Genomic DNA, 15,571 nt, shown 5'->3' on the forward strand with positions numbered 1-15,571 from the left:
TATAGCCACCTTTCTTTGCAAGGACACTCAAAAGCCTGCCATCCATGGATTCTGTCAGTGTTTTGATCTGTTCACCATCAACATTGCGTGCAGCAGCAACCACAGCCTCCCAGACACTGTTCAGAGAGGTGTACTGTTTTCCCTCCTTGTAAATCTCACATTTGATGATGCACCACAGGTTCTCAATGGGGTTCAGATCAGGTGAACAAGGTGGCCATGTCATTAGTTTTTCTTCTTTTATACCCTTTCTTGCCAGCCACGCTGTGGAGTACTTGGATGCGTGTGATGGAGCATTGTCCTGCATGAAAATCATGTTTTTCTTGAAGGATGCAGACTTCTTCCTGTACCACTGCTTGAAGAAGGTGTCTTCCAGAAACTGGCAGTAGGACTGGGAGTTGAGCTTGACTCCATCCTCAACCCGAAAAGGCCCCACAAGCTCATCTTTGATGATACCAGCCCAAACCAGTACTCCACCTCCACCTTGCTGGCGTCTGAGTCGGACTGGAGCTCTCTGCCCTTTACCAATCCAGCCACGGGCCCATCCATCTGGCCCATCAAGACTCACTCTCATTTCATCAGTCCATAAAACCTTAGAAAAACCAGTCTTGAGATATTTCTTGGCCCAGTCTTGACGTTTCAGCTTGTGTGTCTTGTTCAGTGGTGGTCGTCTTTCAGCCTTTCTTACCTTGGCCATGTCTCTGAGTATTGCACACCTTGTGCTTTTGGGCACTCCAGTGATGTTGCAGCTCTGAAATATGGCCAAACTGGTGGCAAGTGGCATCTTGGCAGCTGCACGCTTGACTTTTCTCAGTTCATGGGCAGTTATTTTGCGCCTTGGTTTTTCCACACGCTTCTTGCGATCCTGTTGACTATTTTGAATGAAACGCTTGATTGTTCGATGATCACGCTTCAGAAGCTTTGCAATTTTGAGACTGCTGCATCCCTCTGGAAGATATCTCACTATTTTTGACTTTTCTGAGCCTGTCAAGTCCTTCTTTTGACCCATTTTGCCAAAGGAAAGGACGTTGCCTAATAATTATGCACACCTGATATAGGGTGTTGATGTCATTAGACCACACCCCTTCTCGTTACAGAGATGCACATCACCTAATATGCTTAATTGGTAGTAGGCTTTCGAGCCTATACAGCTTGGAGTAAGACAACATGCATGAAGAGGATGATGTGGACAAAATACTCATTTGCCTAATAATTCTGCACTCCCTGTACTTTTGTTGTATCAAGTCACATAATGCATTAGTTTAGCAGTTCAGGTAAACAAAGGGATCCACAGCAATATTTGTTTCTGTTTCTTCTCCTCTTTTAAGGGCTGTTGCATAATTCTTGAGTGCACATGTGTTGCTTAGCTAGAGAGACAGCATAAAGGATAACCTTTATGTGCTGGAGGCATTTGTATTATTTTGAATTTTGTTAGTGGAAAGGACAAAAATAACATCATCGTGTAAATTTCCAACTGTGCCTGGTGTATGTGTCTGTCACCTGGGAAGAGCTCTAATTTCAGATGCTTCTGCTGGCTGCGCACAGCAGCTCCACAAAGTGGTCCAATGGCGTGATTTTTACAGGGCTGGCCTTAGACGATGGCACAGCTTCGCTATTTTGCTTCTGCAGAGCAAATTGCTGTAGAGAAAATACTCAGTTTTTGACTGCAAGGTCGAAGTGGTTTTTGGACTCATAATATGCTTTTTTTGTGCAACCTTTAATTAATTACAAATCTGGAACTATTGCTTATGTTATTTTTTTAAATTGCTGATAATCAGAGAATGGCAGACAGACAGACTTTACACAGGCTTCCTCATTACCTATATGTACATATAACAATAATGTTAATGATAACGAAAAACAGCAATATTCAGATGAGCAGAGTGAGAACTCGACAGAACTGAAAAGTAAAATCACCCTCATATTCAGTGTTACTCCCTTGACTGTAATGCTGTAATATTTACTATTAACCCTTAAACACATAATTTCCTCTCAGTGCATGTTTTTTTTTTTTTGTCAGACTTGAAAAAACTGAATATTTATCTTGCTCCGTACATAATTTGGACTGTTTTCAGCTCGGCCAGGTCAATAAATTTAAGTGTGTTTAATTTAAGAGTAAGTTAGATGGTGGATTGAAGCCAGTTTTATTAATGACTTTAATTGCTCATTTACAATGTAAATCAAGACTGTGCTGTGAAAATGTATCCAGGTGACATATCGAGAAATGTTTTTGGAAAAGGTATTTTAGAAAAATTTAATAATTGTCTCCAGTCATTAATAAATCCAGTTCTGTGAATATATGACTCACATTAAGTCTTCATGATATGTTTGTGGGGTGGTTAAAAGGATGGCTACACTTTAGTTTAGCCAAACCTTAGCCAACCCCTTTAAGCCAACCCTTTACTCTGCTCCTGGGTGCAACAGCACCTAAAAAGCAATGACTCACTTTGGTTTCAAGTAAAACAACTTAGTTTTGTTACCGACCAACAAAGTAACATTACAAGACACTGCTGGACGTTAAATGGTAAATGGGACTGATACTCATATAGTGCCTTTTGACTCATTTGAGGAATCAAAGCGTTTCTACTGTAAGTGTCATTCACCCAATCACACACAGCAACATGGGGTTTAGCATCTTGCCCAAGGATACTTCAGCATGTGGACTGGAGTGTGGATCGATCCACCAATATTTACAGTTTAACTGCTACTCATGTGCTCCTCCTTATATTGTACAATTGATGTCATGCATATATGTACGTATATGTACGTACTAGAATTTCTAAAAACTTAAAAATATCAGTATTTAATGTCACAGGGAAAAACTGAGTCTACATCATTGTAATTTGTAGGTACTCAGTAGATAAATATAACAAGGCAACTAAGACGAATGACAAGAACACAGCACTGTGAGAGAACAAGAGGAGGCGGTGCTATGCTGGCAGTTGGTGTGTGTGTGTGTGTGTGTGTGTGTGTGTGTGTGTCTGCACGTCAGCTTGCTGTTGGAGCATAACTGGCATCAGCCCATTAATACTGTGAAAAATAAGTGATGACAGCTTAGAATATTCAGAACTGACATACAATGAAAAAATCATTAGATTTTGATAACATCAGTTTGCAATTCCATTTGTAGTCATCAACTACAAAGATCGACTGAGGCACACATCTGCTCTCCAAATCACTTGCCCTGTTCAAATTTTGAGAGAGAAAAAAGAAAAAAAAAAAAGAACTCAAAAGGGAAAATATATCTTCTATATTTGTGTCTTCATGGCAGGTTCCTCCTGCTAATGTCAGTTTTCAACGCTCGACAGCAAATAAGCTACTCAGCCGAAACACACTAAACAGCATGTACAAGTCACTCGGGTCTGTTGAGATGCTGCCGGGCTTCTTGCGCCTCAGCACCACTAACAACATGCTGTCTGCCCGTGACATGTAAGTTACAGTGCGAGTTTGATTACTTTCTCTCTCATTCCTCCTGGTGTATCAGCAGCAGGCGGCTGACAGACAAACACAGGAACAAGAATGACTTGAGCTGGCCTTTTCAGCCGTAGATGGTTATGTGCATTTATCTGGCATGCCTCCTATCCTGATGCAATAATAATATTGTTTACAATAATATTTTGAAATTCGAGTCAGGTCAGTGCATTTGAAAACAAGACATCAATGCTAAAAGAGTAATAATAAAACAATACAACACATTCAAGTTATAGTTATGAAAAAAATAATCAGAGCTCTGTCTGGTTTAAAAGACAAGTTGTAAAAATTAGTTTTATAACAGTCCGAAGATTTTGCAGCAACTACTGTAAAAGAGACGATATCCTTTATATTTAAATCTGTACAATAGGACATCAAGGATTACCTGCTCAGCAGATAACAGTGAGTAACGTTTAAAGATCAGCGAGGCAGGTGCCAACCCATGTAATGACTTAAAAACGAACAATAAAATCTTAAAATCTAACATGGGTGAAATGCAGTGTTGTTTGCGAATACCAGGTCAGAGTCCCACAGCAGCCTTTTAGACGAGCTGCAGTCGAGCAAGAAACAACTGACTGACACCTGAATAGAGACTATTGCAGTAGTCACGCCGAGATAAAATGAAGGCATGAATAACCTTTTAGAAAGTCTCTGAAGCAGAGAAACGGTTTCACCTTCACAAGTATCACTAAGTTGAAAGAAGCTAACTTTGACAGCAGCATTTATTTGTTCATCAAAAGAAAAAAAATACTGCAGAGGATCAATCCCATGTTAAAGGTTTTTTGTTTGGATCCTTAAAGGATCGACATTGTCAGGTCCAGGCTTTCCAAACGATGTTTCTGATCGTTTAAATTAGGAACACCTAGTGGCATCCAGAAACAAGCCACAATAATGTAATACAGCTGTTAAAAGAAAAGCATTATGCATATATATTTTTTAACCCAGTGGTTTATCTGATGGCAAACCGAGCAGAGCCTGAGCTCAGCAGAGGAAGCTGCAGATGTAGCCTGCAGGTACTTTTGCATTTGTAATGAACAATCTCAAACAGACCATATAAAGAAGCTATTTCCTCATATCGCAAAATCAATACAGTGAGATGCACTGTAAAGCAATATAATGAGACTTTTGGCATACAGCAAGTGTTTTTGGCATGAAAACCGTGTGGGGGAGGAGCATACTAAAATGATTTCAAATAGCTAGCTAATCTTCTCATGTGAATTCCAAAGTATAAGTAGCTATGCCGCAAGACATAAGTTAGATAAACAATGTACGTGCAAGAAAGTGAGAGAAAAATGAAATTGAAGCAATACCTTCAGTCCTCCACACTCTGCTGCTGACCCTTGGTCCACTCCAGTGATGTAAATACCCAAAGCGTATTCCGCTCCCCCTCGGATCATCAGACCCAGAGACCGGCCATCATCTAAAACCAGGTTGACCTATTTAACACAAAGAGAGAAACCAATAAAACAGGATGAATAAGGGTTTAAATATCTGAAGTATAATATAAATATAAGCATTTTAAATGACACTGCAGTCTCGATTGTTTTCCTTGACGGGCTGCCAGATTTGCTCATGGTGTCGGGCTGCTCACATTGAAATGAAGTTGTGAAACACAATGCATGGAGCAAATGACAGCCCTGCTCTGAGATGGCATTTGAGAGCAAGGAGATGAAGAATTTCAGGAACTACTTAGATGCGGTGAGTCAGCACCATTAATGGGGGAGTCAGAATCTGTTTTGATTAGAGGAACGGCTCTCTGAATTGGTCAATCAGTTGGTTCACAAGGCTCATCCGTGTCATTTCCTCTGATAAGCAGCATGGACAATATCGGACACAGTTTGAATTCAAATAAACCACCACAGGAATTATTGGGGGACTACAAGATATCTCTGCTACACCACCCAATTAAAGTGCTTCTGCAGGGAGTGAGTGATTTGTAGACGATATACTGTGCATGACTAATCCGGTGCTTCCCTTAAACTTGTTTTCAAAAGATATTCCACTAGAACCACAGCGTCTATTCGGTTTGTGGCCTAGTGAAAAAAAATGTGGTCTCTGATAAAATATGGCCATTACCAATGTTATCCTTGCGCACTAAAATAATTGTGCTTAAGGGCACCTTGTGTGCATCACTCAGATGCCACTGGCTTGGCAACACAGTAGTACACTACGAGAAAAGAGCAGGTCGATGAATCCGACTAAACCAACTAACTAAAACACTGACATGAATTTAAACCAGGTCAAATAAATAAGGTCAATAACGTAAAAACTTGTTGGCATACTTTTTTTAACCAATAAATACAATTCAGTTTGTTTATATTCTTGGATACTATTGTCAGATTTTATTCTACAAAGTTAGGAAAGCAATGTTTAAGTCAAATCTGATTTTGCCTCACACATGCAGAGAGGAGATGCTATGTTATACAGAAGTATAAATGTAATAAATGTAAATATGTCTGTTTTCTTATACTTTCAAAACTACAAAAATTAGAAGACAGTATTTATGTGTTTCCTTGTTTGTCATGTATACTGTCACAGTACATGCTTATCTTAACCAAAGTTTTAAATACTGAGGTCAGTGTGTGTACAAGCAATCAAAAAAACCCCAAACTTCAGACTGTTGTAAATATTTATTTTAGATATTTTCCCTATTTTTTTTTAAACAGTATGATGTAACTGAAGGGGGTATGCTTAATATATCATGTAATCTCAGGCATTTTAAGATAAATAGAGATTATCTTGATATGTGAATCAGGCAAAGCTACTCAAGTAGAGTCCTTGAGTAAAATTATGGACCTGGAAATTAGCATAATAGTTCCCCTTTAATACAGGCATGGCACTTTTACCCCAGGTTATATATAGTACTGCAGCTGTAGATATTAACCACCCAGCTGCTGCCAAATGACTTGGTTAGCAGAAGAGTTTGAAAGACTTAGGTGGTCCTATTTGCAGTCTGTGCAAGTGTAATGATGGGTTCATTCGACTGTTAAACCGCTTTATTGTAAACTGTCAGGAATTCTAGCAGGGCATTGTTTAGTGCCTCTGGGTCATCTCATCAAGACTTTCCTTCAACTCCACGGCTATTTGCATTGGCCCTTGAGCCTCTAGCTGACTTAATTAAGTAATCTTCTAATGTCAAAGGCATCTCTTATTTTATGACACACAACATTACATGCTAATGATTTTCAAATGTGATTCTACCCCAAAACAACAATAAAAAGATATTAGGAAAAAAAAAACCTTCCCTCCTAGGCCCATTGTTTGCTCCATCCCCCCCCTTTCTACTACTTTATACCAGAGCACTAAGCCATGCTTTTTAATTAACAGTTGGTCAAGCTTACCCAGCTTAAACTTCAAAACACTCTGGTTTCTCTATAATTGCAATTGGGGCTACTTGGATGAACCTAGCATTTGTAGAATATCTACATTTGGAAAGCAAAGAAACAACATCAAATTTTACTCTGTCCACTTGGGGAGGCTCAGTATTGCTTAGCTATGCCAGACTATAAATTGTACTTTTCTCCATCACAATGAGGCTCTTGATTACTTTGATCAGAGTGCAGCTGTCTCTTGCCAGATTTGAAACGAGGGATCAGTTGCACACTGGCGGCTACAAGATGGCACATATGCTAATATCTGTATTAAACAATGTCACTTTCATCCAAGTGATATACCCCTTGGCAAAGACTTGACATCTGGCGCAGAGGTTTTACTATCATACTGTGGTCCTCCTTTTTAATAACAGCTATCTGCCTATCGGCGATAAGCGAGCCACCTTTGCTCACTTCTAGGAATATGCAGGCATTCATGTTTTCTGTGACATTTATGCAGGACATGGAGCATAGTTTTAATTACCAGATTCATTCTGCTTTTTCTGGCACAATATAGCAACTATTGGTGCACACTATATTCCCCAGCATCACTTTAATGCTCTGTCTGTCTAAAAGAAGTCCCAGTGTTCTAATGTTTCTGGTTTCTAAGCAATGGCCCTTGAGACCTGTTCATTTGGGACAGACAAATGCAATTATGTGTGCAAGTTATACTATTTTACTGTATTGAGTGGAATTTGTAGGTACTGTATAAAAAGTTAAACTGTACCACTTCTCACTGATAACGCCATGCCAGCCATTCACTTGTTAAGTTTACTACTGGGCTGAGATCAGTTGACTGACCAGGCCACTGAAGAAGATCCCATTTATTTGGCTTGAGAAAGTCTTGAGTTACATTTGCAGAATTTTCTTCTTCAGTATCCACTTGCACTGCGAAGCATCATCTGATCGTTTTGCAGCATGTGACTGAGTCTGAGCAGAGGTTATAGCCCTGCACGCTTTAGAACGCTTTAGAATCCTGCTACTGCTATCATAAATCAGAGAGCGCAACTCTTCCCCCAAAGGGAAGGGCAATACTAAAACTCTGACACTCTCTCCATGCCCATGCTCCATTTTTTTCATGGTCAACTTTGATCTTGGGTACTAACAATGAACGTCAAGGTCAAATGCTTAGCTCAAGTAGCTACTCATGTCCCCCAAGGCCTACAATTTTGTTGTGAAGTTCGAAGACGAGTCATAAAAAGTTGTGGGTAAAATATGACGTTTTTACTGATTTTCACATTTGATGTGACCGTGACCTGAGTTTCACTGAAATTAAATCACATGGAGTTATTGGTATCTAACACAACACAAAATTTTGAAAAATTGTATTTTGAAAACTGTGGATACTAGATAAACAAACAGACAAACAAACAGACAGAACCGATTACATAATGTCTCCATTTGGGGGAAGAATTAACACTAAAGTCACCAGTTCCACTGCAGCCATAAATGCACATAACAGTGTCTCCACTACATTTGACAGATGTTGTAGATTGCTTCAGATCATGAACTGTTCCCCTCGCTTTACTTTTCTCTCCCCATCAAGTACAAGTTAATTTTGGTTTCATCTGTAAAAATATTAATATATTTGTTTGTTGTTGTTGTTGTTTTTCACAGAACTGTGCCAGCTGTGATGTGTTTTTGGTCTAATCTGGCCTTTCTGCTTCTGACTATAACCACTGTTTTGCATCTTGTTGTGAACTCTCTGTATATACATTCATGCTCTTGGTGTTGCCTTGGCTAGATGTTGTGAAGGATTCTTGACCAGGGAAAGAGCTGATGATCACAGAATTCTTTCCATGGTTAAAAGAAAAATCTGTATTCATCAATTTTCTGTGATGTTACTGAGCTGGCTGGTGTTAAACTTTTCCATGGCCGCCACCCGGCACACAATGCACCCGACCCCTATGGCGCCTCCTGCGGGTGGTGGGCCTGCGGGAGGATGGGCCCATGTCTCCTCTTCGGGCTGTGCCCGGCCGGGCCCCATGGACTAAGGCCCAGCCACCAGACGCTCGCCCTCGGGCACCCTCCCCGGGCCTGGTTCCAGGGCGGGGCCCCGGTAACCCTATCCCGGGCAGGGTAAACTGCTCCCTCGATATTCTTTTCATAAGGGTCTTCTGAATCGCTCTTTGTCTGGTCCCTCACCCAGGACCAATTTGCCATGGGAGGCCCTACCAGGGGGCAAGAGCCCCCAGACAACATAGCCCCTGGGATCCCTGGAACACACAAACCCCTCCACCACGATAAGGTAGCGATTCATTTTTAATTTATTTTAAAAATATTTTAAGTGCCAGGTTGCCTAAAGTTTTGCTAATTCTTTATAGGTTTATTTTACTTTTTCAAAATTTTACATTGAGTAACATTCTCAAATTTTTCCACAATTTGTAGACATAGGTATTAGCAGATTCATGCACATTTGTCCATGTTTACTTCTTAGAAACTCTTAAATGCTCTTTTTATATCAAATTATGTTATTGACCTGTTGCCAATTAACCTAGTTACAAAATGTTCCTCCAGCTGTTTGTGTTTAGTTCAATAACTTTTTAAGCCCTCTTTTGTTCCCATTTCAACTTTTTTTTTACGATGTATTGCTGTCATCATATTCAAATTGACCAGATATTCCTCCATCCATTTGCTTTCGCTTATCCTTCTTCAGGGTCGTGGGGTGGGGGGGTGGGGGTGGAGCCTATCGCAGCCGTCTTAGGGCAAGAGGTATACCGCATGTGCCTAATGTAACAAGTGACAAGTGATAAGTGGCATCATATGGCAAGCAGAATATACCAAAATCAGACAAACCCGCAGCCAACAACACAAAGTAATTCATTAATTTATTGCTGCATGGTTTGGATTATTTACTACCAAGAAGTTATGATCCTAAGCTAAACCTGAGCCTTAGCTGGCCAAACAGTGATTGATTTCTGAAGCATCAATATGAGTGTCTGCGGCACCCAAAGCCAGAGGCGTTTTGAAAACCAAGTTAGATTGGAGGCTTGCTACATTTTAATATAGCTAATAAAAAGTTGTACTACAGTAGAATGACAATAAAATTCCACCTTCCCGAAGAAGTAGCTGAGAGTTTTAAGAAATTTGCCAATAAAAAGCAAAGCCATACATGTACTGTCCGGATGCTACAAAGCAACTTTCAGTAGTTGTGGTATTGATACAAAGCACCTGATTGGACTTGGATGCCGTTCACTTACAAATTCATACATTACAAATTAATGAATGATTAGTAGGTTTCAGATTATCCAAAAGAGGAACAGTTCTGTCATTATCAGAACAGCTGTGGATCAAAGGAACTCTAGCTTGCATAATTCAGAGCATGGTCTCACCCACAGACTAGAAAGCTGAATGAAGCAATTCCAAAAGAAAATAAACTTAATTGAGACATATTTTCTAACATATTTCTAATTCCATCCTATGCAGACATATCATGATTCAAAATTAATAATATCAGAAATAGAAACTAGAATTTCAATGAACTGCATTACTGAACTAGTACTGGATTAATATTTGCTCATCTGCAATGCAGAGCTGAAGTCTGCATTAATAGAGCTGAAGCAGTTAAGATTAATATGTAGCTCTTAGGTGCTAAAAAATTGAAAGTTCTAGTGCAATAAATCTTTTAAACAGCTCTGATAGCTCCTTCCCTGCAGGTCATGAGGTGATGAGAGCGTAAGGTTTTACGGCACTCGAGGTCCAATTATTTTTATCGTTTAAGTTTTTAATTTTAGCATCCAGTGTTATACACTTCTTTTACTGTGCCTAAAGTTAGCCGGCTCACACAACCAAACTTAAAACCAACTCCCATTAAAATTCAGCATCTGAAACATATCTTTTCAAATTTATTCAAACTGTTTTTAACTGTCTCATTTTAAGAAGATTAGAAATTACAAGGTAGGACTAATATTTATCCAGTGGCTGTATTTGTCCAGTCAGGTGATGAAATGCTTAAAGTTCAGCCTCATGATTATTGTTCTCTAAGGTCAGTTAATTGAACTCTATGAATATGTAGGATGAATGGAGGATGAAGCCTTTTCTAGCTGTCACTGGATTAGAGCTGGGGTACACTGTGAACTGGTCGCCACCCCATCAGAAGGCTAACACAGTGCAATAGACAACCTTTTCTCCTCACATTCTCACAAACAGCCAATTTAGAATTTCACCAGTTAACCGAACAGGTATGACTTGGAGAAGAAGCTGGAGTTCCCTGTGAGAAAATATGCAGTCACAAGAACATGCATTATAACGTCACACAAAAAGGCCTCTGCACGAACATTTTCTGCAATTCTGGGATGTGATCAAATAGTCAGTTTTGCTTAGGAAGGTTCCTAAATACAAATAGTTGACAAGCAGTGCAGGTCGTGTAAATGTTAATTACCAGTGAGTCCTCATTTCATGCTACAATGTCCTGATATGTTCTGAACCTGAACAAACTGTTAAACCCACAGGTTAACTATAGCAATTATGCCGCAGTAATGCAATCTGTCTGTTATGAAGATCAGAGTGAGCTTAAGGTTTACTATAATTTAGCTTGCATTAGTCATGTGCTGAGTGTTGCTGCATTGCCAGCCTTTAGGATTATAATTAATTATTTTTGCTTTAGTCACGGAGGCTGAGAGGAGCAATAAATGCAGGAGTTACCCTGCATCATGTCTGTAGTGGGAAGAGTGAGGGGACAGGATAAATGACAAACATTTCACTTCACTTTACACATTCCCCTTCTAAAAATTCTAGCCTTGATAATAACGTCACCAGTTCATCTGAGTTTATAAAGCCTGCGTCAAGCAGCACAACAAAAATAATCTAAAATGGGCTAGGGGACATTGTCATTTCCACACTGCAGACAAATGTCAAAAATACCTACTGTCACGGTGTACTCCAAGTGGAGTCGGATCCTCGGATCCTCTTTTCTTTTCCTAAGTGTATGAATCTTCTTGCTGTTTTTTGTTGAGGTCAAGCGAAAGTGACAGGGACTTCAGAGAAAAACATCAAGTTGTGCCTCAAATGACTCAAGTAAGAGTTAAATAGAGTGGGCATCAGAGTCCAAACAAAGCAGTGCTGCACGGGGACTCGTTGATCTGTATCAGTACAGTGAAAAACCTTCCCTAAAGTGAATACTCCCATCTCAGTCTTAAACCTTGTTCACAGCGTGACGTCTTTTCCAGAGGCAAATTTTTAGTCTGTGCCACTGGAGGAAGTCGAATAGGATTTTTTTTTTGTGAAATCTATGAGATGTTTGATGATTTATGTATCAAATGCTTTTAGACTTTGTTACTTACTTTAGCATCACAAAATTTAGCCTTAGCATACACCATTAATCTTTTGGGGGTGCATTCTTCCGCCCCTTAAAACATACTGGTCAATATAGAGCGTCTCTCTAGAAGTTCTGTGGATGTCTGTGTGCAAGACAGGTGCAGAACACTGACAGGTTATCAGTTAACTGTCCATTTAATTTAAAGTTTCTCATTGGGAGTTATGTTGGTGAGCTGCTTGTCAAAGCAAACGATTCTTGCTGTTGTTTCCGCGTACTGTCCAAAACCTAATAAAAAGATATAGTAAATGACAGTTGGCTTCTTTCTGACCAATGCTGAAACTAAAAATGTTTTGGAGGCTTCTTTGCTCCAATCAGTGCACATAGTGTAGTGTAATAGTAAACTTATAGCAAATACAGGCTGTTAAAAGTACAATGTAGGAACTAATTTTATGTTTTTTTTTTTTAAAGGCATTTTTGGTCCTCTAGTTTAATGCTTTGCATGTAAGGTCTCTACCTTCTTCTCATCCCCTTCCTGCAGTAGCTGCATGTTGCTTCGGCGCTGACTGTCAGTTCTTCTCAGAGTGGCGCTGCGATGCTCAGGCAGGTCAGGAGGAGGGGACACGCTTCGGCCCTGAGGGTCAACCCAGGTATAAACGTGGTTGGTGACATAGCCGCCTGGAATGCGACCGACTGAACGCACTGAGAGGCAAAGCTTTTTACTTCCCTTGAGCACCTGAGGAGAAGAAAAGAGAGCGGAGGAGAATAAATTGAGGCCAACTAAAAATAAAAAATAAAAATTTGCTTTTCAGTATGTGCTTGAGTTGAAGGAGCAAAGTATACTTGCATATCTACACTTGAGTCAATTTAATTTGATTTGACAAAGCCAAAACATACTCCCACACACAAACATCCATGGTTATAAAATCAGTGTGAGGGCTTAGAAGAAGATATTGAAGTGAGAGACAACACACAAAAAAAAATTAAGCTGAAACGAATGTTTGGTCGAAAATTAAAGATTGCAGAGAGAAATGGCCAATATTTGGAAGGCTTTTCTAATATCCAAAAACCCCAAATGACCAAACAGCACCACCACCCACACAGACACAAACAACAACACTTCTAACACATTTCTACAGAAAATTGCTGTTGGCTGTGCCTCATTGCCTTCTGATAGCTTGCCATATGTGCAATCCCTCTGCAGATCGATGTATTCCCATGTGCCTCGTGGTCTGGAGGAATCAAGCTGAATAGGGTTGAATCTCTTAATGATCAAAAAAATCCTTGTGTACCACCAACACAAAAGGACTCTCGACTTTCATTTCATACTAACGAAACACACACTGTTGATTTTTAAAACAGATACTGCAACAATCTCAAGATTTGTGAAATACTGGCTCAGTATAGAGCTAGAGTCCAAGACTGTCACAACAAAGACGACACCACAGCGTGGTAAAAGACTTCCCAAAGTTCCTCTTTGTCAGGAATCCAATTTAATTTGTTACACAGTGTCCCTCCATTCTCTTCTTTAGTGAGCTACAATTAAGCTACCCCTCCCATCAATCTTTGTTCATTTGTCTTCTCGCTACAGTTCTCGCAAGGAACTACTAAATGCTTTTGTTGAAATGCCTATTAACATATGCTCCGAGCAACAACTAAAATCATTACTTGTCAGAGTGCTGTGGATTGCAGCGGAGGCCCATCTCTTTGAGCACAACAACCCGACTGAATCAATTTCACAATTTTGATTTGTGCCGAGAGATAATAACTTCAATTCTGAGGCAACAAAACCCTGTCAGCAGTGAAGATCCCTGATTGTATTGCCATGCCTTTGAGCACTCTCTCCCTCTTTCACCTCCTGCTCCCTTTCTGGGCGGCATCGATGTAGAACAGTAGATAAACATACATAACAGATAAGTTGAGTAACACATGAGCAAAGAAGGAAGAAATGTGCGCATATAATATCCAAGCAAAACCACAAACTGCATGAAGTAGAAAGGGAAAACTGCATGTCTTCGTGATTAACTGCGCCAATTATGACTGTGGTAACGTCAAAAACAATCTCCTTGTTTTGAGCAATGCGTATTGTCACCAGAACATGAAATGTGTTGCATCCGTCTGAGCCAGAAGACATCACCAGGGGGTCCTGGGAATCAAAACATAATCATGATGGAAGGCTGATACTGAAAAAAGCAAATAAACTTCATTCATTGTTTAGTCAGCATTGGCATTCCCATTGCTGGGTCCATTAATAGTCTAACAGCACAAAACTAATAAATTCATTTTTATTACCTACAAGCATGGTGAAATAAGTAAGAGTCACTATATATTACTCTAGAACTGGGACACAGCTATAATTACAACTATAGTTATTATAGAGGAGGACAGAAATTTGTATTGCATGGTGATTAAATCACTGCAGAACCTTTAAAAATCAATTCAGGGCTTTGAATGTGCTGCACCATCTATAATCTAAAGCGGTTAATTATAGTTGCAAAAAATGTTTTTGGGATGAAGAGTTCTGCACTGATTGCTCATAAAATGTGGTCTGACTTTCATCTAGGTCACGATTACAAACAAACAACCTTTGACTAATATTACAACACGACAACAGCTGTACTTTTCAGGTCGTCATTAACACGTTGAATAATCGCACACAGAGATAGTTGAAGTATGTGAAACTGTGATAATCAGTCAAATAAAGTTGGAGTCAGATGTTTCACTTAAGAAGATGGGACTGCAAGTATTAGATGTGCAGACAAAGTCTTGTTATTGACAGTTGGTTGATGAACGTGACCTTACAAACAGCTTTACATAGATGCATTGTGCTGGAAAATGATAGTAAAACATTTCTTAAGATCTGGCTATTGAGTACTTTGCAATAACACAAATGGAAATTCGGCACGCTCTCTTAGGATTGGGCATCTTCCAAGGATTGCACCAAGAGCAGAATGTGCAATCCTGAAATAGGAAAAAATGCACATGAAGGTAACAAGAAAATTAGAGATACAGTTAAAGTTTTGGCAACAATACAAAAGCCTATGTAGCCTTAGTACTGTGTGCCCACACCAAAACCTTATGCATACTGAAATATTACAGCCACACTAGGGCAAATAGCAGTTAGATACTGGCATGATCAAAATTATTGTGACTGTATGCAATGAACTTGCGATCTTGTTGTTTTGAAATGGTTGCTTTAAAGATGCGAACCATATCTCCAACCACTCGCAGTCAGCTGCAGTCTTTAAATCGACTTTAGCCCATTAAGACGGTGATAAAAATAGAAATGTCTGCTATCAGTTTGAGTCAATTAAACACCATCTGTTTGTAATATTATGGCAATTAACTGTGAGAAATCAGTGAAAATTGGGAGTCTGCTGCAATCCATTGCAGTTCTATTACCATCTAAGCACACTCATGTTAAAAAGCAATTCACATTAACTACTCAGATTTAAAGTTTACCCCAAACCTTGTAGAT

At 39.6% G+C, this 15,571-nt stretch overlaps 1 protein-coding gene across 6 annotated transcripts in view; it reads right to left on the reverse strand.

Moving 5' to 3' along the window:
- whrna (whirlin a) overlaps positions 1–15,571 on the reverse strand; it is a 196,697-nt gene that overhangs the window by 108,709 nt on the left and 72,417 nt on the right. For all 6 annotated transcript variants that reach the window (XM_040053560.1, XM_040053563.1, XM_040053559.1 and 3 more), the window contains exons 2-3: positions 12,611–12,829; positions 4,779–4,904 (exon numbers count right to left, since the gene is read on the reverse strand). In XM_040053560.1, coding sequence (XP_039909494.1) covers positions 4,779–4,904; positions 12,611–12,829 — 345 coding nt within the window. The remainder of the gene's footprint in view (positions 1–4,778; positions 4,905–12,610; positions 12,830–15,571) is intronic.

The sequence above is a fragment of the Simochromis diagramma genome, unplaced genomic scaffold (assembly GCF_900408965.1).
Source record: "Simochromis diagramma unplaced genomic scaffold, fSimDia1.1 OVJJ01000596.1, whole genome shotgun sequence".
Classification (NCBI taxonomy): Eukaryota; Metazoa; Chordata; class Actinopteri; order Cichliformes; family Cichlidae; genus Simochromis; species Simochromis diagramma.